Consider the following 24,649-nt stretch of genomic DNA (forward strand, 5'->3'; position numbering starts at 1 on the left):
ATCTCCCCCCTGCTGGATTATTGTCTATTTCCCCTGGGAAAACTACATGCAAATGTACCATTCCACATGTAACTGACATTACTTTACATTCTGCCTCCAATATGCCCCTGTCATACTGTAAACACACATTAACTCCATTGTCCTTTCCAATAAAGACGCTGTGAAGCTCACACAACACATGCTCCTTAAGAACGCTAACGTTTTGTGCGTTGACATATGTTTATATAAAAGTGTCATGAAAGCACACATGCATCCCACAGCCATATAAAACTCAGCAGGCAGGCTGGAGTTTTCACATCGATATTAAAATAAACTGAGGGAATCAGTGATTTATTAGCTTCAGAGGAAAGGGTGATGGGGCATGGAAAAGAGTATGGACTCAGGCACGCTCACAAACCAAAGAGGATTTGGAGGGAACCGACGAGCTAACGATTGTTTGATGCAATATTAAAGATATGTTTTATGAGCACTACACCCACAGAGGCGACAGATAAAGGAACTTGGTTGGTTGTGGTTAGAGCACGTGCCTTCTCTGTGAGATACATATGAACAGGTTGATTTGGAATGGAATGGTGCTTTGATAAATCAGACATTCTTTTCCATTATTAATAAGTAACTAAATGGTTGTTTCAATGCAGGAACAGCAGAAGCAGCTTTATAATGTTTCCCTCTCTCGGCCCCTGCTCCTGCTGTGTTTTCATGTGGGGTCAAAGGTCACTGTGGGGTTGAAATTCTCTGTGTCACCCCCAGCTGTGTTGCTCAAACCAATGTGGTGAGGAGTGCACTCCTTTTCATTAACTAAACTGGAAAACTCCTTTCCTAAAAACGCATAAATTGCATAATTTTATGGCTACATGTTCATCATAACTGCATTCATTATACGTTACCATACATACCATTGAACTGTTTTTTTTGACAAGACACAATATAAGGATTTAATGAAAACTAGAGGATTAGTTTCATGCTTCATACTTTACTCCTAATGGACTAGTCGCAGAGTCTCAGTTTGATTTCTGCAAATCCAGCAAGAGACGATACTTTCAGTTAATTTCACTAGCCACCCCGAGACATCGGTGAGGACCTAAAGCGCCAGCCGAAACTAAACCAATCTTCACATGCAACTAGTTGATTAGTTGAGTGAAGAACATGCGCATTGATGTTTAAATGTTGTATTTTACTGACATCTTGTGGTAAAATCGAGAATTGCACTGTTCGCTTGAAAGGGACAATCGATAAATTGAACTTACAAAAGGACAAGTAGACATTATGAACACTGTCTCTCTACGCCTGCCAATGGCGGAGTCCATAGAGTTAGTGAATGACTTTTATTATTAACATTTTGTTTTAAAAGGCAAAAGAACTGTATATGGCAGTTGCTTTTGTTACCATTCGTTTGATTGAAAAACCGGTCTCTCCGTAAAGATGTTGTTTAAATATTTCTGCTCAAACGCGAAAACATGCTTAACCGACGTTTAACATAATGTGGAATCTAACAATTCCAGCAAGGAGAGTGGTTTGCTACGGTCACAGGGTGCAAAGAAAACGTTAACCATTCCCTCTGAGTTTTGTTCATAAGGAGGAATGACTCAGAAACTACTATCGAACGAAAATACTGTTTAAAATTAAGTGAGCTTTGTACTGGCCAGCGTCCACCCCCCAAAATCCAGACCAATGGTATTTATGTTAGGAAGACATCCCCTTTACGTGTGCATCTGAAGGCATAATTTTGACACACACCCTCAGTGCGGACTCGGCGTGTGTCCTTTGCCCTTTGCTGCTTCGCTGACGTTGTTGTATATTATGCTGTGGAGATCGCGGTCGGGCCTGTGCGTGTTTCTCCAGACGCTTAACACCAGATTCCGGTATTTACCTCCTGTGCTCCACCGCAACATGTCCAGCAGAACGAACTCCAAACTCCCCGTTACCCTGCTGGGAACCATGGCGTTCGGGGGACGCGCGAACGCGGAGACGAGCGTGGCCATGGTACGCGCTTACCTGGAGCGCGGCCACAATGAGTTGGACACAGCTTTTATGTACACAGATGGGCAGTCGGAGACTGTGATTGGGGGCTTGGGTCTCCCCAAAACAGGTAAATGCATTCGAAACATCGGGTACTTTATAGCGAACAGAGCACACCGCTTTTCACGCTCGTCAGCGCAACAGGCCACGAATACTTACATGAAAACCACAACTTTTCCTCTATCCCAGTTCAGCTACTATGTAGTTAGCTGCGACTAGCTACAGTTCTCCCAAATTCTCACTATCTTGGATTTTAGTCAGCTGGTTGGCCTTTGCACCTACTGTAAGAAACACAGCCGGAGGCGTGTGTAAGCGTAGTTATGAACGCGTTCTAATTATTGTATACACTAAACGAGTAGTTATTGAGAATATGAAATTAGTGACACAACCGAAACATTGTTTGCTGCTTGTATTCGTAAATCCGGGTTGAAGCAGCATTGTTAAAACGCCAGCACGCAGTTTGTGCTCTCATTGCTGCGTGTCCGTCCCGGTCTCGTCAGTTCGGATCGCCACTAAGGCGAACCCCTGGGACGGGAAGACGCTGAAGCCGGAGAGTGTGCGCTCCCAGCTGGACACCTCCCTGCAGAGGCTGCGGACCCAGTGTGTGGACCTCTTCTACCTGCACGCCCCCGACCACAACAACCCCATAGAGGACACCCTCCAGGCCTGTAACGAGCTGCACAAGGAGGTACGGCAGCCCCGGGTCTGTCCCTGTACCCACGCACCCACTCCACCATACTCGGCAGCGTGGCTGTATCATGAATTCCCACAATCCCCTGCAGCCCACCGGGCTGACAGAGGCCTCAGTCCATGTTCCATTACAAAAAAGACACCGCCGCTGATTGACTTTGGTCTAATTCATAGTCAGAATGGGATTGTGCTCCACCCCATGTGTATCACTGATCTGGTCTAGAGCGGCAGTGTAGCATTGTGATACAAAGCAGGGCTCTTAACCAAAAGGTTGCTGGTTTGATTCCCTGCTGAGGCACCGCTGCTGTACCCTTGGGCAAGGTACCTAACCTAGAATGACCACAGTAAATATCCAGCTGTTTAAATGGACAACATGTAAAAACTGTAAGCGATATAATTCACTCTGGATAAGAGCGTTTGCTAAATGACAATATTGTAATGTAGAGTGAGATCACTTCACAAGCAGCATAGTTTGGCTCACTGACAGACGTGATCATACGCTAAACACTCACTGCTCATCTCTGCTGGAGCTGCTCCAGCTCCTGAGTGACAGATCACCCTGAAAGCAACAACAACTGGCCAGACTGAAGACTTTGGTCATTGTACATGTGAATATCTATGAATCATCTCATTTGAAAATGCGAGTGCATGAATATCTCATGATTTAATACCGTGTTTCCCAACCCTGCTCCTGGAGGCACACTGTCCTGCATATCTTCTATGTATCCTTCCTGCTTGACTAAATCAGGTGTGCTCAGCTAATCAAAAGTGCCACTAATGAGTTCAGTCAGGTAGGTAGAGCAGGGATAGATAGAAGATATGCAGGACGGTGTGCCTTCAGGAGCAGGGTTGGGAAACGCTGATTTAATATGTATTTTTGAATGACTTCATCAATCATACTTTGTGGTCTTGGCTTTTCCATCATGTTTTTAGGGGAAGTACAAGGAGCTGGGCTTGTCTAACTACGCCTCATGGGAAGTGGCAGAGATCCACTGCATCTGTAAGCATAACGGCTGGGTGCTGCCCACAGTTTACCAGGTGAGACAGCGGGGATGTTCTCCGAGCACCAGCCTGCAGACCACCCCTGTAAATCTCCATCACTGTCACTCAGAGTCATTTATTCAACCCATGCACTCACCCAGGACAGCTTCCTCTGTAGGTAGAAGTGACGACCGCAAGAGGAAATTATTAAATACAATCTTAATTTCAAATGATGGAATGAAAGAACAACTCAGTATTATAGCAGGCACTTAAGGAACATTCCGGAAACACTTCTATTACAAGTGAAAAGATTTAAGGAAGTTTTAAAAATTGCCTGTTAGCTTACAGTGGTGCCAGTGCTAGTGTTTGTTGCTCACTGCTTCCCCCTTGGTGCAGGGCATGTACAACGCCACCACTCGGCAGGTGGAGTCGGAGCTGCTGCCCTGCCTGAGACACTACGGCATTCGCTTCTATGCCTACAACCCCCTGGCAGGTAGGGGGAGCTCTCACCCAGAGCCTCTTAATGGGAACGTGTATGAATACAGCTGATCCCGGATCGGTTGCAGATGTTGTACTAAAATGATCAGATTACAGATGCAGATTTTGTGTTATTGGGTCAGATTTTGTTCCTAAGGGTGCGAGTCCCCTTCTCACACACAGGGGGGCTCCTAACGGGGAAATACCATTACCAGGACAAGGACTCCACCCAACCCGAGGGTCGCTTTTTTGGGAACAGCTGGGCCCCCGCCTACAGGGACAGGTGAGTGTCCTGATCTCTTCATCTGTTTCTGGACTGGTCAGATGAGTATCTGGTCCTGCCTGTATGCTGAACCTGCTGACCACTGCTGACAATATGTAATGGGGGAGATGTCCGTTTTCAAAGACAGAGAGGAAGGGATTCAGGCTGTTTCACAGTCCCAGACATAAATTAATGGGAGAACTAATGTGAATGAAGAGTTTATGCCATCTGAATGGTAGGGTGTGTTGCATTGGTATTCACGGGCATTGAGGTAGTGAGAATCCAGTTCAAACAGGCATCAATGGTTTGCTCTTGTTTGTTGCTGTGGGACAGGTATTGGAAAGAGAGCCACTTCCAGGCCATTGATGTCGTTCAAAACGCCCTGCAGGCTGCGTATGGAGCTCAGAGGCCCACCCTGACCTCCGCCTCCCTACGCTGGATGCACCATCACTCCCAGCTAAAGGTATATTTAAAATGGGGGTTAAAAACTGGCCCCCCCACACCTCACATTCCAACATAACTGTACAAAATCAAGTCATGTAAACCATGTGTAATGAAATTACTGGGTGAAGACCCATCTTGAATATTCCATACTCATAGCAAGCAGTAGGTCCTGTGAATGTTTTTATACAATCTGGATCCTCTTAAAGTAATTTTGGATGTCAAAGATATTTAAGACACTGACATTATGCATGGTTGTGACTTCACTAGACCGGTACCTCATCTGTCTGGTTTTAAATTTTCAGCACCTTATAGAAAAAGAAACATGGAAAATGAATAAAAAGTGATTTTTGCCTCAGGGGAGGAATTATCAAGAGAAAAGGAACAGTTCTTTCTTCAAAGTACTGTTAAAAAAGCTCTGTATGAATTAAGTCCTTGCTGTGAGTCTTAAGCTTTGTAGGTTTCTTCTACAGCCCATCATCCCTTGCAGTTGCTAGAAACTGTTCCCTCATCACCAGAACTGTAGTAATCTCTGGTTACCATTGTCTTAAGTTCACCCATCAGGGTCTACAGCATGACTCCACTGTAAAAGGGGTCTTTCCTGTGTCACAATGCACCCCACCCCCCAGGTAGAACACAGAACCCCTCACCCTGTGTTACTGTTCAACCTGATTTCACTGTGTGGGGAGCGTGGTGATGATGTCATAATTGCTGACTCTCTCCTCGCAGGGTGAACATGGCGATGGTGTCATAATTGGCATGTCCTCCATGGAGCAGCTGCAGGAGAACCTGTCAGCCACCGAGGAGGGCCCCCTGGACCCGACTGTAGTGCAGGCCTTCAAACAGGCCTGGGACCTGGTGGCCCACGAGTGCCCCAACTACTTCCGCTAAACGAGCCGATTGCCCAGCACTACGCTTCCCAGTCAGAGGGGGACAACAGTGCCGACACAGACACCGCCAAAGATATACATATTTTTCCATGGTCATATTTAGGTTACACTGCGCTGTTCTTCCATACATCTGTTATTTCCCACAGTGCTGTTATCGCTTCCTCAAGCTGTAACTGTATACTTTCAACATCAGATTTAGCTGATACCACAGATACCTTAGTGTACATGGTTACAGGGATGCATAAACACTGCACAATCAACTCTGTCTTCAAGTGGGAGACACTAAGGGAACAGCTCTGATGACATTAACCCAAAGGGCTACACCACATCTCTCACTAATTTAAATGGGTAAAATACTCAAACCTTTGTTTTGGTTGTTAGTGATGTAATACACTTTTTTCTGCATTCTTCCAATCTGACAGAACTTAAGTATGGTTAGGTGTGAAGATCAGATATTCTAGTACTCCACGGAGGTAAAATCAGGTTTTTTTTTTTTTTCTTTTTCTTCACTGCAAACTGACTATACTGAGTCACCCTCTCTAATTTGTTACATCTGGAGTTTCCTTCAACATGTGATGTCATCGCATGTGACTTCTTAGCATCTCTCTATTCCATGCTCTGGAATCTAGCCACAGTTCACTAACGTTTTCCTGTTTACCAGAATTGCCTTTCCGTAATGATTATATGTAGCAAGCTTTCTAACATGATCATCGATCAGCTGTTTGAACAAGATGAATCAGTTTTCTCTTTTGATTTTACTGATAACTGAAGTGCAATGTTAGACCTCCTTTGTATTAATGAGAAGCACTTAGCTGATAAAGATAATACTTAATTCAGTGAATTGTTTGAAATTTTGAAGCATTTTGTGAAAATGGTGTTTTTGGAGGCTAGGTCTTCACACGTGAATAAATTCCAACATGAAAGAGCGAGACTGAGACACCGGTCATTACTCTGTGACGCTGATTGTCCGACCACCAAGAATTCACACCAACCCCTCAACAGCAGACACCATGGTTACCACTGAGGACGCCATTGTTACGCCAGGATTCCTCTTCCTGCTCATCAGTGGTTCTGGTAGATGTGATTTCCCCTTAGTCAAAACAACATGATTTTGCTCTCTATAGAAAAACTGATTTCACGGCAATATTAATAACGTGTCTGCCAACCAAATTTGCATTGAATCAGTGTTTTGGTCATATTCAGTATCCTAGTATCAACGGCAGTAATGTCCCTCTCCCACTACCCTGGAGGTAAAGCACCCAGCAGCTTTCCTAACTCATTTCACTTGGGTCAACTGCATGATGTGGTTTGGAGAAAATTGAATAAACTGAATAAACTACTTATGGAATAATCTGCAGATTCATGCCAGGTTTGGGTGAACACAACATTTAACAAGAGATTCAAAGACAATAGGTTCTTTCTTTGAAAACATTCAAATGCAGTTCCACTCATTAGGGTATTCCTCGTGAAAACAAAACAAAAATAAAATTAGTAAAAAAAAAAAATAATAAAAACACTTGCAGATGTAGGGGTTTTGACTGCTGGCACCACATACAGATTAGATTGTTTTAAAAATCCAGTCTTTCATATAGTTTCATTCACCCTCCTCTTCTTCCTCCTCCTCCTCCTCTTCTTCACCCTGCATGGCCTCCTCTTCCTCCTCATCCTCCTGCATTTTCTCAAATTCTCCCGTCTCTGAATTCCACATGCACTTTATCGTCACCCTGAACTCCACCATCTCGATGCCGAAGAGTTTCTGCAGAGGCAGAGAAAATGTGTGCATATAAGGCAATGTAACGCATGTAATGAGACAATTTTAAAGTAATAACTGGACTGAGAGCGACTTGTACCCTGTACACACCATAACTTTTTACACGTGTCCCAGTCATATTCGTGTCAACATACATCCATGATTACCTAATGTATCAGAAAATGACTGCCCTGTAGAGGTGAAATTATGATCAAATAATGTTGAGTAAAAAACATCTGCAAATGGAGATTTCTTTTATATCCAGTCAGTCAGGTCAAAATAAATTGTTGTATACACTTGCACTACAGAATAGGGCAAGTGAACATGTAAAGAAAAAAAAGACAGAATCCCCCACAGAGCGTGGGGTCCACTCACATTACATTACATTACGTTACGTTACATCATTTAGCAGACACTCTTACCCAGATCGACTTCCAAACAAGTGCATCACTATGCTAAGAGTAGCTAACACAAAGTATTACAAGAGGTCAGTAAGATTCTAAGTTAAGTGCTAAACTAGTGTAGAGTGCTTTTTTTTTTTAAATAGGAATACTGAAAATAGGGATACACTCACCAGAATCCGGGCCTGTTCTGGGGTCAGCGTGTCCCCTTCTTTACACACCTCATAATCCTTCAGTAGCGTCACCACACCTAACACAGCAAAACACATTGATGAGGTGAATCTCTCGAGATGAGTCAACTGACCCTGGAACAGTTTCAGCTTTTCTCGTGTTACATTACTGTCATTTAGCAGACATTCTTATCAAGAACGACTTACATAGGTTATGTGTTATTCATTCACACAGCTAGATATTTACTGAGGCAATTCTGGGTTAAATACCTTGCCCAAGGGTACAGCAGCAGTGCCCCAGTGAGGAATTGAACCAGCAACCTCTCGGTAATGAGCCCTGCTCCTTACCACTACGCTACACTGCTGCCCCACATATACACTATCAGTAACAGATCCTGGATCAGCAAACTGGGGCAGATGATACCTGCAGTTAAGATGGCTCATCAGACCACCTCACCTTTTTTCAGGGCAGTGGGTAATCCCAGCTGCCTTAACTGAGGCTCCATCGAGTGGGGGAACTGTGTGAGGGGTCCTTCATCTAGAGTTACAGCCATGTGTGCCTTGTTTCCTGCCCGAGCAAAATCCTTCTCCTTGAAGCTGCTGAAATACCTAAGAAAGCACACAAACTGGACGGTCAGCTCTGCTGTAAGGTCCAAGACTGCCAAAAAGATAAACAACAGCAATGGTGTCTTTCAAAGATTTAAAAACAATCTGAAGTGCATGGTGCAAACAGCCCATAGAAAACACTGTACTCACTCTTGAACCTCGTCCTTGGTTTTATTCGTGAACAGGAGGCCAACCTCACCCCTCAGAAACTTGCTGATCTACAACATGTACAGACAGAGCCCTTAAATGCAATCTCCGCATCTCACCTGTTACTGCGGTTGCACGCAATTTCAATTCGCTTCATTTCGCCCACCATTCCAAAAGACCATCCAGCTCAGGACTCGGGAAGACTTCAGTTGAGGACAAGTAATAATGAGTATAGTAATAATGAGTATAGTAACTCATAAGAACTTGATAGGCCTTTCTCCCAGTGTGGCAGACCTATATTCTGGACATACCTTGTGCAAATTGTCCTTGTATTCATCCGTTGGTCCTTTACCCAAAGCGATCATCATGACTTTGTTTTTCCCAAAGAAGAATCTGTCATAAAGAAAGAAAGGGGCTGATAACTGGAATCTATTCGTCGCTTTTAAGATAACGAACTCTGTGATTCCTGTTCATTATCTGAATTGCTAGTCGTGACCTTTAAGACAGTGACTGACCTGCTGTGCTTCCATGCCGTCCTGACGTCTTTTATTTTGTTGTTCCTCATGTTTGCAACGGAGAAAATAAACAGGTATCTGTACGTGTCCACGCATTTCCGCAACTAGTTAAAGAAAAGGCATGAACAGTTAGACGACAAGATGGCTAGAAATAGCTAACGTCAGCCAAGCGATTGAAAATGTTCAAAGGACAGAGAAGGTGCATACCTCCTCTATTAGGTTCTGTTTCGTTTCTAGGCCTTTCTTGGTTGTTTTTGTTAAGGAAACTGTGAAAGAAAATAAAAGGAAATAAAACAGGTAGCTAGCTGGCCCACCTACAACACATGGTCATATGTGACCAGCGAGGCACCGCTAAGTGCACTACGCAAACAGCTGACGTAAAACATTCTTAAATTGATATGCATTTTACAGACGCAGATTTACAGATTGAAGAACTTCCCAACTAGATATCAAAACAACTAAACCTTACACTGAGGTAACTCAACGTTTTCTTGTATACACACGTGTATGCACACTAGCTTGCTTCCAGTAATCACTTGTAATAGTTAATAGTCGCTCATAATAATCATACCCCACGGGCAAATCACAATCCACAACAGTCAAGAAATACCACACTAGCTGATTTCATAAACTGTAATTCTATAAGCCTTAAAATTTTAAAGCAAAGGTTTAAATCGTACCTTTCTTGTCCCGCTTTGATTTCGGCATGGTTGTCACGCTGCGATCCCACCGCACGAAGGACCCCAAATGTTTCTCTTGGCATATGATAGGCGGCCTACGGCCTGCCTGAACATAAATGTGCGGAAATTTTGAGTCTCGCGTACGAAGCGTATGTCAAGTGAAGCTAACTTGAAGCTAATTATGAAATAAAACATTTTATGCAACGCTTTTAATAGAGATAGGAAACGCATAATCTCCTGTTCTACAGGCTTTAAAAATGTATGATCGCTTAGGATAAAAGTTGCCGGTTTGAAACTAAATTCTCCAGTTTTCGAGTCAATGTGGTCAAAAAAATCCTTCCCATTTGGAATTTTAATTCCTTTGGGAATTTTAATAAGAGAAAATAGTTGATTAATGCGGTATTCACTTACTGATGGTATCAACTGATGGAATATTAAATGCCGGAGTCTGGTCAGAGAAATAGTTTCAAATATATCTTTCTGAAAATGAGAAGGCAATGTAGCCATCCCTATACGTCGTTTTGCTTCTTCAAATGGGTATTGACTTTTACGTGAATGTGTAGAAGAGACAGAAACACAGACCATTAAGACTACGATGGCAAAGGATCTTGATTAAATTTGTGATAAATTCAGATTCATGCCCAAAAGACGAAATGCAGGGCTGTTGTGAAAAGACGTCCATTCAGTCCCTTGTAGCCAAGTAGCTGCCGTGTGCTCCATGATAAATCGCCAGAATAAGACAATGCATACGGTTCTCACCAGCCAGACTGTCTACAAGGCAATGTTACAACTAACAGCATTAGACTTAATAAATTGTTTCCGAAGGCACATATTTCATTTTTTTGTTCAGGTTAATGCAACATGCTTTCTGTTTATCGTATTAGTTGCCCTATACGCTGTAGTTGTACAAATCTGATAGTACTGTGTCCTCAAACAGACCTTGCTCTCAGCTGAGAACCGTCTCATTGTGGAACTGTACACATCCTGTCCCCATACTGTCGCTATACTTACTGTATGCACTTTTGTACGTCGCTTTGGATAAAAGCGTCTGCTAAATAAATAAATGTAAATGTAAATGTAAGTCCAAACTAACCTTCCAAAGCAGCTAAACGAGTTGCAAAACTGGAACGCCTACAGGTCTTGGCAGTTTGAGAACTGCATTCATTTGAATGACCAAAAAAACCTGTAGAGAGATGTCAATGAAGTCAGAGCAGAGAGAAAATTTGAAAGATACGCTCTGCTTTTATTGAGTATTGATTCATTAAGTATTGGCTTTTTATTTTATCTCGTAATTACGATTGCACCTGCATGTGTACAAGGACACTTGTAATACGTGAGACTTATATTATTGTGTATAAATACAAATATTACATGCATTTAGCAGATAGGGAGAAATAACATCAGTATAAACGTGAAAAATGGGTCAAATTTGAAAACGCTCTCTCTGAAATCATTGCTGAGATGAAGAGGGGCTTCCCTCACCATGAACGCCCCCAAACCCCATTTATGAACTCTTGCAGATGTCCGCACGTGCAGTGCCCGTGGCTGACCCCTCTTTAAAAATAGAGCGTCGGAATCAAAAATGACCGGCCTCTGATTGGCTGGCGAGATTTTCCCCTCAGCTGAATGGCCATTCACAGACTCGCCCTCTCTGCCTCTCGCACTTTCCATTTAGAGGAAAAATCAGGTGAGGAAGATTATTATCTCCATTTTAAGAGAAGTTTAATATGGATAAAAATGCAGCTATTGGGACAATAAATGTAGGAAAATGCTTAGTTAATTTCATAATAGGAATGTATTGCACTTCAAAAACTGTAAGGATTTTACTTGCCCATTACAAATTTTTTAAAGCAAATATGCTCCCCCACAAACGTATTGGTATATTCTGAAGTCTGCACTCGCGATACGTGTAGGTAGCTTTCCGTGTAGTCAAGGCTGTTGTAAGGCGGCTAACTGTGCGTCTTATCTGTCAGTTGTAAGTCGGTGCTGCAGCATCGCTTTCATTTGCATTTTTTGTTTTATTAATTTACATTTTATTTTTGTCTGTTACTTTGTCCTACTCCCCGAAGCATGCTACGATTAAGATCGGTACTCTATCAGTCTCTGAGAGGGTATGTAATTGCACACTTCATACGAGCGCACATGACTTCGCCTTCACCTGCCTTTGACTTTTCAGACTGACATAGAAATCGGCTAGGCTAACATCAGCTAATTTTGTTTTAACAGTAACATTTCGCGTATGCGTGCTTGAAACGTGCTCTGTGTCGCTTTATATTTAACGCCACGGGGATAGGGAGCTAGAAATATCTTAAGCCGTTGCCTGGCATAGAACCAACTGCATGTCATGCCCTGATCTATGTCAGTGGTGTTATATAATGAGTAAGCTAAATAGATATTTGGTAATAACTGGAGTAACACTGGAAGGACTTCCCGGGGGCGTTAGCGATCTAACCTTCCAGAAGCGGACCGTGGGCAGCTGCTGGGGGTGGGAGCTGATGGTGTCGGTGCTGGAACTACGCGCAACTGACCGATCGAGACACTGAGGGCCACCGGACACGGCTGGCTAGCTAGCTTAGATGCTACTGTACATGTCTTTCTCACACGTGTTGCACAAATTCCCAGCCTTGGACTACCACAGCATAGCATAGCATGGTTGGTGGCCCACATAAAAGCAATTATGAGAGGTGTACTCTGTCTGACCTTGGTAGGCTTAGCAAAGTAAACAATACATCCTGTCGCCTAACTTACTTACTGACTACCCTGGAAGTTAATTGCAAAGGAGGGCACTGTAAGTCGATGCAAACCTAGACAAAAAGAACACGAAACTGTCCGAAAGAGGGCATTTAATTTGCTTCCTCATTTTGCATGAAAAGTAACGTGGAGATGTCCATATTCTTTTTTCATTGTGGCGCAAAAATGCTTCCGTCAAAATATTTTGCACACGTTTTGCATAAGAAGTAGCCTAATTATCAGTTTCGTTCCGGAAGATTGCAGTTAGATTGTGCAAGAACAACATACAAAGCTTCTCCAATTAGCTGTTGTGTACAAACAATGCACATTGTGCCATTTAATCCACCGGAGAAGCATCGGTGAGTTCAACAGGCAGAGTCTGCTAGCAGTGGTGCTGGGAGAAGTCCTTTGCTAGAGAATTTGAGTGTTGTTGAAAGGTTTACTGTGCGAAAAAATATACAGAAATCAGAAATATGTACTGAATCCTGAATTTCCCCAAGGGGGTAAATAAAGTGTATGTCTGTCTATCTATCTATATTTCCTTCTGAAAGTAGGGAAGTTGTTGGTTTACATTTACATTTACATTTATTTATTTAGCAGACGCTTTTATCCAAAGCGACTTACAAAAGTGCATACAGTAGGTACAGCGACAGTACGGGGACAGGATGTGTACAGTTCCACAATGAGACAGTTCTCAGCTGAGAGCAAGGTCTGTTTGAGGACGCAGTACTATCAGATTTTTACAATTACAGCCTAAAGGGCAACTAGTACGATATACTTTCGAACGGCAAACTTCAACAACTTCAAACGGCACAATGAGCGTCAGGGTTAAGGCGGCAACAAGAGACAAAATTTAAAAGCACAATTTAAAAAGCACAGCAATTTACGACAGCACTGATGAGTGGGGGGGGGGGGGCAGCAATTGTGTGCTGGGTCAGTCCAGGTAGAGTCTGAAGAGGTGCGTCTTCAGGCCCCGTCTGAAGGACTGGGGTGAAGGAGCTGTCCGTAGCGAGACCGGGAGTTCGTTCCACCACTGGGGAGCGATGTAGGCGAAACGCCGATGTCTGGCAGAACGAGCACCTCCTGCCTTGACCATGCAGGGAGCAAGGCGTCCAGTTGCTGCTGAGCGTAGGGGTCGGGCTGGTGTGTAGGGCTGGATGAGTTCTTGGAGGTAGGCAGGGGCTGTCCTGTTGACTGCAGAGAAGGCGAGGGTCAGGGTCTTGAATCTGATCCTGGCAGCGACAGGAAGCCAGTGGAGGGATTTCAGCAGGGGAGTAACATGGGAGAATTTGGGCAGGTTGAAGATCAGTCGGGCAGCTGCATTCTGGATGAGCTGGAGAGGGTGGGTGGTGCATGCTGGGAGGCCTGCAAGGAGAGCGTTGCAGTAGTCCAGTCGAGGGAGAACTGTGGCCTGGATAAGGAGCTGCGTCGCGTATGTGGTTAGGAACGGGCGAATCCTCCTGATGTTGTGGAGGAGGAATCGGCAGGTCCGTGACGTGCGAGCAATGTACTCCTTGAAGTCCAGGTTACTGTCGAGGGCGATGCCCAAGCTCTTTGCTGTCCGAGAGGATGGTATTGTGGTGCCATCGAAGGTGATGGAAAGGTCATGCAGGGGGGAAGGGCCGGCTGGGATGAAGAGGAGATCCGTTTTACTGAGGTTCAGCTTCAGGTGGTGGGATGTCATCCATTTGGAGATGTCAGCCAGGCATGCAGAGATTCTTTCGTTGACCTGGGGGGTAGAGGGAGGGAAAGAGAAAAAGAGTTGGATGTCGTCAGCATAGCAGTGATAGGAGAAACCATGCGATTTGATAACTGAGCCAAGAGAGTTAATATAAATTGAGAAGAGTAGGGGTCCCAGTACTGAACCCTGTGGGACTCCTGTAGTGAGGGGGGTGGGTGCAGAGGTGGAGCCTTTCCAGTAGATCTGGGAAGATCTACCAGTCAGGTTTCTACCTGTGGGGCTGGTGCCCCCTCCCACAGAACACCATAGAGTTCACCCTATCAAAGGCATTGACCTTCCAGAGTGTTTAGACTGGAGCAGTTACTGATAAATAGAGCCAACTGCTGGTTGGCTTGGCTGTGCAGAAAATTTCCATTCCCTGAGTGCTGAGTAAACCTGTGAAATCACTCAGAGGATGTGGGAGATGCTTCCTAAATGATGCCAGTGCCTCTCTGTGTGTTTACTCTGAAATTATCTGCGTTGTTATGGTTAATTTGCTGCTTTGGAGTGGGAAAGACTTCAGTTTGCACAGAAAGGGAACCAGTTTAGCCTTTTTTAGTTAAAGTGCTGGACCACCAGTTGAATCTGCAGTTGCAGTATTCCACTGCTAAGGTGCTGCATAGGTGTAGTGTTTTTGCGTGACATGGTCGTCCTACCCGGCCTTGATGATGATATATTGGCTAAAAAGTTCAAAAAGGTATTAAGTACGTAAACAACCAGTCTGACAGTGCATGGTTAACTTCAGTCACATATTTTTTGCAGACTAAGGAATGTTTGAGCCAAAGACCAGCTGGCGATATTTGGACAGTAAATAGACCTAGATTGGAACTGAGGCTGGGTTCATAAGAGACAGCAGAACGTCCAACCGTGAAGCTGGGTGGAGAATAGCGAGCAGAGTGCTTCACCATGAAACAGGGTTCCAACAGAAAACCATACTTTCTGGTGCCATTTCCGTTCTGAGTCAAAACCAAAACAAGACTGAGAGGGCTATATGTTACACCCTCTTCTGTAGCTGTTTTGCAGAAGCCTGTTGCCTGAATAAAATTAATATTGCTTGGCCAGAGGACCTGGTGCTGATCCTTGACAGTTTAGTCAAAAAAAAAACCACCTATCATACCTTTGATAGTATTTTGCATTTATTTTGACTATAACTGCTGTGAGCCACTGGTGGGAATTTCAGCGATGTTCAGTAAGCGGATACTTCATTTAGCACAGAGAACACCTGTGGTCACGCTCAGGCTGTGATTCAGAACAGAGTCTGGAGCTCTTGCTGCGTGTCCTGAAGGCCACACAGCTGGGTTTGAAAGCTCTTGCTCAGTACACAAGTGATAAGGGTGGAGAGTAACCAAGTTACTGTGTGTGTGTGTGCGTGTATGTGTATGTGTGTGTGCGTGTGTGTGTGTGTGTGTGCGTGTGTGTGTGTGTGCGTGCGCGCGTGTGTGTGCGTGTGTGTGTGTGCGCGTGTGTGCGTGCGTGCGTGCTTGTGTGTGTGCGTGTGTGCGTGTGTGTGCGTGCGTGCGTGTGTGTGTGTGTATGTGTGCGTGCGTGTGTGCGTGCGTGCGTGCGTGCGTGCGTGTGTGTGCGTGTGTGCGTGCGTGCGTGCGTGCGTGTGTGCGTGTGCGTGTGTGCGCGCGTGCGTGTGTGCGTGTGCGCGTGTGCGTGCGTGCACTCCCACCTGCAGGTTCAGGACGGCCCCCTGTGCTGCTGTTGAAGTGAAGAATGAGCCCATCCTGGGGTTTAAGGAGGGCAGCCCGGAGAGGGCGGAGCTACTGAAGGTAAACGCACACGTGGACACAGCCAATCGCATGCTCACAGGCACGCACAGCACACAAAAACATGCAGACGTCTTCCGGTCCACAGCAGGGGTGCACAGCTCAGAGAGGAACACACCGAGGCCAGACGCATCAGCTGCCTGCACCAGAAAGCGCTGTGTGTGGCAGGCTGCTTAACTGTACACACACACATTAAAGGCTCCTTCTCTCTCCATACCTCATACATCAGTAGGCTAATTAGGACCACAACTGCAGTTCAGGGAGCTGAAGCCATTAAGTGTGCATTATTGCTGTTCCGTTAATGTTTCCATGGTGACTTGTGATTGACAGGCTCTGCAGGAACTGAGGGGGAAAACGGAGGAGATTCCTTGCGTGGTCGGGGACGAGCATGTCTGGACCAAAGACATCCGATACCAGCTGTCGGTGAGCAGAGTGTGACCGGCGGTCTAGTCAATCAGTGACCGCACTGAACCTACTGCACACTCAGTGCACAAACAGAGGAGCTTCGGAGCAAAGGCTGTCACATTTATTCCTTTGCACAGGCCTCAGATTCAAATACAGCAACGCAGCAACCCAAGCTTTTACACACACAGACTCTGAGAACTGATGACCAGCCTGCACACAGTGTGTATGACTGAGGAGCGTAGCACAGGGCTTAATGCTGCCTTCAGAAACACTGCAGTCTGCCAGTGGAGGCAGGCTTGTAGAAATCTGGACTTTGAGAACATGTGGGGCTGTTGAACACTCACAGTCTGTTGTTTAAATATTTTTTGCATATCTGAAAAATCCCCTCTTATTTGTAATGTTGTTTCTTTTAGCCCTTCAATCACTCGCACAAAGTGGCCAAGTTTTGCTACGCTGACAAGGTAAGCCAGCTGTGAATTTCTCATTGCTTGAGAAGTTTCCATAAATATGCCTGCTGCATAAAATTAGCATAATCTTTGGCTGCTTATTCCCTTATTATTCATGCATTAATATGGTTTCTTTGGAAGCATTGTGCAAACAATTTATCTGGCTGTTTGCCATGCACAGAATAAGAACAAATATCTGTTAGATGCTGTTAGGTGCTAGCTTAGTGTTAGAGACTGAATGATGATTGATGTAAAGACAGTATAGCTGTATTTTTCCAGCGAGGAAACGCATAACCCTGAAGTTCCGTTCGCTGGAGAATTGCGGAAGCCCACCTCGTCTCACAGCTGCTCCTGTTGGTTCTGTTGCTGCAGGACCTCCTGAACCGGGCCATCCTGGCTGCAGTGGCCGCCCGCAGGGAGTGGGACCTGAAGCCGGTCCAGGACCGGGCCCAGGTCCTCTTCAAGGCAGCAGACATGATCAGCGGTCCCAGGAGGGCCGAGGTGTTGGCCAAGACCATGCTAGGACAGGTAAAGTGCCACACCCTTTACCGCTGCGAAACCCTACACAGGTCTTCCGTCAGAACTGCCAGAGTCATCAGTCAGATGCCTTCTGACTTACTGATTTCTTTATTTTTTCCTACAATGGCTTCATACCTTCTTAATAATGCTGGAGAGAATGAATGCAGGAATGGGGGTGTTGGAGTGAAGGATGAATGCGAATGTAGGTGGTGGTTAGAGTGAAGGAGAGGTGGGAATGTGGAAGGTGGTTAGAGTGAAGGAGAGGTGGGAATGTGGATGGTGGTTAGAGTGAAGGAGAGGTAGGAATGTAGGACTTGTCTTCACTTCTCTCTTGTTGTCTCCTGCAGGGTAAGACTGTGGTCCAGGCAGAGATCGATGCTGCTGCTGAGCTGATCGACTTCTTTCGCTTCAACGCTAAACACGCCATCGAGCTGGAACACCAGCAGCCCCTCAGTGCTGATGGCAGCACCAACACCATGCTGTACCGCGGCCTGGAGGTTAGCGCCCCCTGTAGGCCTTCAACTTCCCATACGCATGTTCCTCACTCTTCACTGGGTGAAGATGCTAGCTTTATATAAATTCATTTTTGGGTTGTTTATATTGTCTGTTATTGTTTTACATGGATGTTACATTATTTTATCTCTGATGCAGTTTATAATTCTTTTTTCTTTACTCGTTCTATTCATGCAACTACAAGAAATTAGCTACTGCAAACAATATTGAATAGTTATTCACTCCCCAACTGAATATTTTTTGCTCAAGCACCCTCATTTTAAATGTCATTGGAAAACTTGGGGAAATAATGTCTTTTTGCCATTTTTCACCTGCCATCTTTGATCACCTTTGGTATTAAGTGAAGGAAAGCCCACATGGCTCTCTCGGAGCTGAGTGGCTCGCATGAGTAAGCATCTAAAGCTGGAACAGAGCTGGACAGACAGGGATTAGTGGCTGCTTTCAAGCTGCGTTGACTGACACACGCCTCTGACCTCTGACCTCTGCCCTCTGCCCCGGCTTCAGGGCTTTGTTGCTGCTGTGGCTCCCTTTAACTTCACGGCGATTGGAGGGAACCTGGCAGGCACCCCGGCTCTCATGGTGAGTCTCTCTCAGCCAACTGTCCCTGAGCAAACAAGAGAAAAACAGCACGAACAGGGACATTATACATTAACAAGAGAATTGGTAAAGTTTAATACTGAAATATTTGTGCCAGCAGTATTGGGTAACACCGGATTAGACATTTTGCAGTTTCTCAGGGGAGTGAATGGTGGTGCTGTCCTGCAGGTGCTTCAGACTGCTTGGAATGTCAGCAGTGGTTAAACTGGTTCAGTGAGGACTGCGATTTGTGTGGTAGAATGAAGCGTTGAAGCATGTAGCTGGAAGAAGCTACACTCAGACTGCGACCCTCCAGGGCCAGGGCTTTTTGACTCTGATCTGTGTGTCTCTGTGCTGTTGCCAGGGTAACGTGGTCCTGTGGAAGCCCAGTGACACGGCTATGTCCGCCAGCTACGCCGTGTATAAGATCCTGAGGGAGTGCGGCCTCCCGCCCAACATCATCCAGTTTGTGCCAGCCGATGGCCCCCTCTTTGGGGACACCATCACGGCCTCCGAGCACCTGGCCGGCATCAACTTCACTGGCAGCGTCCCGTACGTCCCAGCCTGAGGGCCACACCTGTACCTGTCTGAACCCTCCCATACCTGTCTGAACCCTCATGTATCCGTCTGTAACCTCCTGCACCTCCTGTCTGCATTTACCTGCTCCAGTCTGTATCTACCTATACCTGTCTGTACCCCGTACCTGTGTCCATCTCATCTGTCTCTAGTCCTCTTTACCTGCCTGCAGCAGCCCATCAGAACCTCTCTGTACTGATGTGTTCCCGCCTCTTCCTGTCTATACACTGCTGTATTTGTCTGTATTCTTTGCAACTCTCTGTCTGTTCTCATCTTTACCGGTTCATGTGACTGTGGCGTCTGTGTAGTGGTTTCATTCATAAAACTGTGCATTTTGTTCTGCTGGAGTGGATAAAAGCTTGTTTCCCGCTGGCAGGACCTTCAAGCGTCTGTGGAAGCAGGTGGCCCAGAACCTGGATCATTACCGGAACTTTCCACGAGTAGCAGGAGGTGGGTGCTGTGGGAGATAAAGGCCTCATCCTTCCGCTGCCTTATCTTCACTGCTTATAGATTTAGATAATTCATATCTTAACCAGTCTTTAAAGGGTCAGATAAACTCTTTCTTGTCTTATCACTGCTCATTAGAGGTGTTTATAAAGTACTTAGAAAAGATGAGGAAGCTCAATAGTGAACTTGGTGGAGGGAAACCAAATTGGTAAAACAGGCAAATTGCTGGTGCCATACTGGGCCACATTAGTACAGCACACATACAGTCAAAGTCATGTATTTATATATAGGAATCCTGATGCTTAATGGTGGGGTCTCTGAAATTATGTGTCATGATCCTATGTGTGTATGTGTGTGTGTGTGCGTGCGTGCGTGCGTGCGTGCTTGTGTGTGTGTGCGTGCGCGCGCGCACGCGTGTGTGCGTGTATGTGTGTGCATGTGCGTGTGCGTGTGCGCGCGTGTGTGTGTGTTTCCTCTCACAGAGTGTGGGGGAAAGAACTTTCACTTTGTGCACAAGTCAGCGGACGTCCAGAGCGTGGTGATGGGGACGATCCGCTCGGCGTTTGAGTATGGGGGGCAGAAGTGCTCGGCCTGCTCCAGGATGTACGTTCCAGACACCCTGTGGCCCCAGATTCAGCAGGAGCTTCTGGCCGTGCACAAACAGCTCAAAGTGGGAGACGTGAGTCAGGCCGTTTCTCAGCTGCGGCTGAAAGTGATCATTGCTTTCTTATATGTATAGGTATGTGTTTACACAAGGGATTTTTGACTCCATTAAATTGATTTTCTTCTCCTAATTATATGCAAACCAGACACACTTGCACAGAGCACCGTACATACACACACACACACACAGTACACACACAGTACACACACACACATACACACACACACACAGTACACACACACACACACACACACACACCCCACCGAGCCACTGAGGCCTGGCTCAACAGATGGCTATCAGATATCTTAATCAGACATCCCATGCCTGTGTTCAGGCAGCTGTGTAACTGTTTCTCTCTCCCTCCCTCCTTTCCTTTTTCTCTCCCTCTTACTTTCCTGCTCTTTCTACCTCCAGCCCGTTGAAGATTTCAGCACTTTCTTTTCTGCTGTCATCGATGACAAGGTACGCGCCATCACATTTTCATATGTACAGCAATATATATATATATGTATGTATGTTTTTGTTTTCACCCTCACTGCTTTGTAGGTCTGTATTAACACTTCTCATCCTCCTCTCCCTGCTCTAGTCCTTTGCCCGCATTAAGAAGTGGCTGAACCACGCCAAGTCTTCCCCGAATCTGAAGGTCATCGCTGGGGGCAACTGTGACGACAGTAAGGGCTACTTTGTGGAGCCAACCATTGTCGAGACCAAGGACCCAAGGGACGCCATTATGAATGAGGTACAGTTGTATTAGTTGGTGCTTTCCCTTTCTGCATGAGGCCAGGAAGAAGTGCATTGTGGGATAGGTGGTGCATTGTGGGGGTATGTAGCGAATAGGATACGCGTTTAGTGTGAGTAACGCAGCAATGTCCATGACCACCATGCGGGTTAACGTGGGCCAGGGATCAGAGGAATATTGTGGCGATTGCGCTCAGAACAGCGTCGCTGTCGGTCGATTGTGGGAGATTATGTTGCAGAGCCCGCTTCCACTCTGACCCTGCCTGAGTTGTTTGTTTAGCTGAAGCCTCTCTGAGCCTCAGATTTCATGCCTGAGCTCGCAGACGCTGTGAGGCTGCTGTGTTCCCACAGCGTATGCAGCACAGAGCCGACAGAGTGCGGAATCACTCTTAGGATGCGCTCACATACGCATGTTTCCTTTGAACGAAACGCCGGTTGATCTGTTGCCAGGGAACACCAGCCATGTTTCTGTTCTGAGGAAAGCGACAAAGTGGTGCTTTGGTGCAAAAGGTGGCTTGCAGTGGTTCTGCACCGGATGTTAGGCCTTTATACTTGTGGCATGAAGCACTTACTCAAAATAGGAGAGCCCTACACTAAGATATAAATGAGAAGAACGGGGTGTGGTCAGATTCAGCCTTGGTTGTTTTGTGCATATAGAGTTATATGAAGATAAAAACTCTCACTATCTTGGTGCAGTAGGAGCTGCGTGTTTCTCAGCATCAAAACTATCTTTTGATTTGAGTTGTTTCTGTGTATGTTAACAGTTTGATTTGAGTTGTTTCTGTGTATGTTAACAGTTTGATTTGAGCTTGTTTGGTCCAGTTTTTATGTATCTGCAGTTTGATATTAGTGTTTGCATTGTTATGTCAACAAGTGTCTTCAGTTTAATATCAGTGTGTGTGGTTTGATATCAGCTGTGGGATGCAGTCTGTGTGCACACAGTGTAATGTCAGTGTGTCTCTCCTCTGCAGGAAATCTTTGGCCCTGTCCTGACTGTGTACGTTTACCCTGAGAATGATTACAAAGCAGTGCTGGAGCTGATTGACAACACCTCCCCCTACGCTCTGACAGGGGCCGTCTTCGCCCTCGATAAGTAAGTGGCAGTAGTGATTTTACCCAGGTGAGGTATGTCTGTGACTCGCTGTCTCTGTGGTGAGGTATGTGTCTGACTCCCTGTCTCTGTAGTAAATGTATGTCTGTGACTCGCTGTCTCTGTGGTGAGGTATGTCTGTGACTCGCTGTCTCTGTAGTAAATGTATGTCTGTGACTCGCTGTCTCTGTAGTAAATGTATATCTGTGACTCGCTGTCTCTGTAGTAAATGTATGTCTGTGACTCGCTCTCTCTGTGGTGAGGTATGTGTCTGACTCCCTGTCTCTGTAGTAAATGTATGTCTGTGACTCCCTGTCTCTGCCTGCAGGAATGTGGTGGGTGAGGCCGCTAAGGCCTTGCGGAATGCTGCTGGAAACTACTATGTTAATGACAAGTCCACCGGGTCCATCGTTGCCCAGCAACCCTTTGGGGGCGCTAGAGCTTCAGGTGAGGGTGCTGTCACATCAGAGTAAAGTCCTTTTTCAAACAGTGTTTCATCTAGGAGTCAAACAAAAAACCCCAGCATCCACAACACAGGACTCCAAGCACTACACTGCACCCCACGCTACACGCCATTACTCAGTAATTTGCTCATATATACATTTATATAAATATTTACACACTGTATGAGTTAGGACACAGTCTCAAGCTCCTCAATTAAATAACCTCTGAATCCCTCTCCCATTCAGGCACTAATGACAAACCCGGCGGACCACACTACGTGCTCAGATGGACCTCCCCCCAGGTTGTCAAGGAGACCCACGTCCCGCTGAAAGAATGGAAGTACCCTTACATGGGTTGAGAAGAGACTACACCCCACCCCACCCCCACCCCCACCCCATCCCTCCCCAGCTCTGCTGAGACGCACTGAAACCCCGTCCTCTACAACCTGGCCTGAGCTTCGTCCTTTTTCTACTGATCATCACCCAATAAGACAGTGAGAGAATGTACCTGCCCTGCCCAATGGAGTCACTCCCTCCCTCTGGAACAGCCTACAGGAGACTTAGCCAAACCCGGCCATGCACCCGCAAAGGGGGAGGGGCCTGCCGACTGAGCAGGGGGCCACGCCGCAGGAGGGCAGTGTTGATTGAGCCTGAGAGTGCAGTCTCTCATCATTTTACTATTTTTTACCACCTCCGAATGCGAGAGGGAGGCACACAGGAAAGGGAAGTGAATGTGTTTGTCGTGTGATCATTCTCCCCTCAGTGTGGACCGGTACTGTGCTCAGCATCTCTGGGAATCCCCTCACATCTGTCTGAGGATCCAGAGTTCCTGTAGCGCTGTACAGTCTACCTGTAACTCCGGGTAAAGCTGCAGAAGAGTGGCCCTGATCAGCAGCTGCATTCTGGCTTCTGTAGCACGAAACACTGTCTCCTGATCTGCCATGCACTGTGCCCGTCTGAGCAGCAGGAAGAGCGCTCAGAAACCAGCAGCCTGTGGCATCGCCTAGCTTTCGCTCAGTCCCGAGAAAGTATTCCTGGCTTTTATACTCTAGGTTTTATTCATCTTAACTGACACAGCTGTTCTCAGTCCTGTTGAAGGCATTGAGGACTTTACTTTGCAAGGACTAATTAGTCAAATCATATTTAGAATATATACCTGTATATTGACATCTTAATCAGTACATTATTTGGAAGAAACTACAACAGTAATACGGTAGCATTTCAAAAGAAGTTGCACTATATTTAGATGATAAATGTTGTCCTTCACCAAAAAGTTAATAGTTTACGTTCTTAAACCCACTGGCAGACAGCAGAGAAAGTTCGGTTAACTTTTAATATGTCATGTTTCATATTTCTTTTTAGATTTCTGAGGAATATAATTTTTATTATGGTGTGGTCACTGGTTGCATAAACATTGCAAGACTTTGCAAGAATGATGTGTTATTGCATACTCTTCCCTGCTGAGAGCTGGCGTAGCATGGGTCTTTGTATTTGCGAGCATATAGCATATATCTGAATCAGTGCTCTGTGCTTCCAGTGCTCTTGTGTTACTCCAGGTGAAAAGCCTGTCCTTAGTTGTATTTGTAATGGGTGGAGTCAAAGACCCTGACCTTTGTCCTTTAACCCTTGATCCCTTGGTTGTGGCTGTTACTTTTTCACTGGCATGTTTAGGTCAACTGCTGAAAGTTTTACAGAAGTGGCAAGCTTGCTGATGGTTACTTGACAGAAAGGGCAATGTTTTACCAGAATTGTGTCTGCCAGATGATTATGGAATTTGTTAAACCGCAGATCGTCCCTCGAAGAGCCGTTTATTTTCTCAAACCGTTCAGTGTTTTAGTTGTTCCCTTTTACAGCAATGCAATTTTACTAATTGTCTTCAAGATGTGCCTATATCAATATTGCAGAGAAAGGTGATGCTTGGAATATATCTGACACTGCCTGTTAATTTATTATAGTAATGTTAGAAAATAATTTCTCATTT

At 45.6% G+C, this 24,649-nt stretch overlaps 3 protein-coding genes across 3 annotated transcripts; 2 read left to right on the forward strand and 1 right to left on the reverse strand.

Annotated features, from left to right (window-relative positions):
• The first annotated feature begins 1,765 nt into the window (after window positions 1–1,765).
• On the forward strand, window positions 1,766–7,054 carry akr7a3 (aldo-keto reductase family 7, member A3 (aflatoxin aldehyde reductase)). Its single transcript, XM_036531620.1, has 7 exons — window positions 1,766–2,089; window positions 2,520–2,707; window positions 3,643–3,747; window positions 4,087–4,183; window positions 4,351–4,450; window positions 4,763–4,892; window positions 5,600–7,054. The coding sequence occupies exons 1-7, from the start codon at window positions 1,801–1,803 to the stop codon at window positions 5,759–5,761; spliced, it is 1,071 nt and encodes a 356-aa protein (XP_036387513.1). The 5' UTR covers window positions 1,766–1,800; the 3' UTR covers window positions 5,762–7,054.
• An 86-nt stretch (window positions 7,055–7,140) lies between these two features.
• On the reverse strand, window positions 7,141–10,082 carry mrto4 (MRT4 homolog, ribosome maturation factor). Its single transcript, XM_036531622.1, has 8 exons — window positions 10,030–10,082; window positions 9,557–9,615; window positions 9,350–9,453; window positions 9,146–9,227; window positions 8,838–8,905; window positions 8,539–8,690; window positions 8,085–8,161; window positions 7,141–7,516 (listed from the first exon to the last, which is right to left on the reverse strand). The coding sequence occupies exons 1-8, from the start codon at window positions 10,055–10,057 to the stop codon at window positions 7,355–7,357; spliced, it is 732 nt and encodes a 243-aa protein (XP_036387515.1). The 5' UTR covers window positions 10,058–10,082; the 3' UTR covers window positions 7,141–7,354.
• A 1,866-nt stretch (window positions 10,083–11,948) lies between these two features.
• Window positions 11,949–23,065, forward strand: aldh4a1 (aldehyde dehydrogenase 4 family, member A1). Its single transcript, XM_036531602.1, has 15 exons — window positions 11,949–12,140; window positions 16,161–16,254; window positions 16,582–16,674; window positions 17,070–17,117; window positions 17,475–17,630; window positions 17,969–18,118; window positions 18,639–18,713; window positions 19,075–19,262; window positions 19,663–19,736; window positions 20,216–20,412; window positions 20,812–20,859; window positions 20,984–21,136; window positions 22,107–22,228; window positions 22,554–22,672; window positions 22,915–23,065. Exons 1-15 carry the CDS (start codon window positions 12,100–12,102, stop codon window positions 23,025–23,027), a joined length of 1,671 nt encoding a protein of 556 aa, XP_036387495.1. The 5' UTR covers window positions 11,949–12,099; the 3' UTR covers window positions 23,028–23,065.
• The last annotated feature ends 1,584 nt before the right edge of the window (window positions 23,066–24,649 follow it).

Source organism: Megalops cyprinoides, chromosome 6, assembly GCF_013368585.1.
Source record: "Megalops cyprinoides isolate fMegCyp1 chromosome 6, fMegCyp1.pri, whole genome shotgun sequence".
Taxonomy (NCBI): Eukaryota; Metazoa; Chordata; class Actinopteri; order Elopiformes; family Megalopidae; genus Megalops; species Megalops cyprinoides.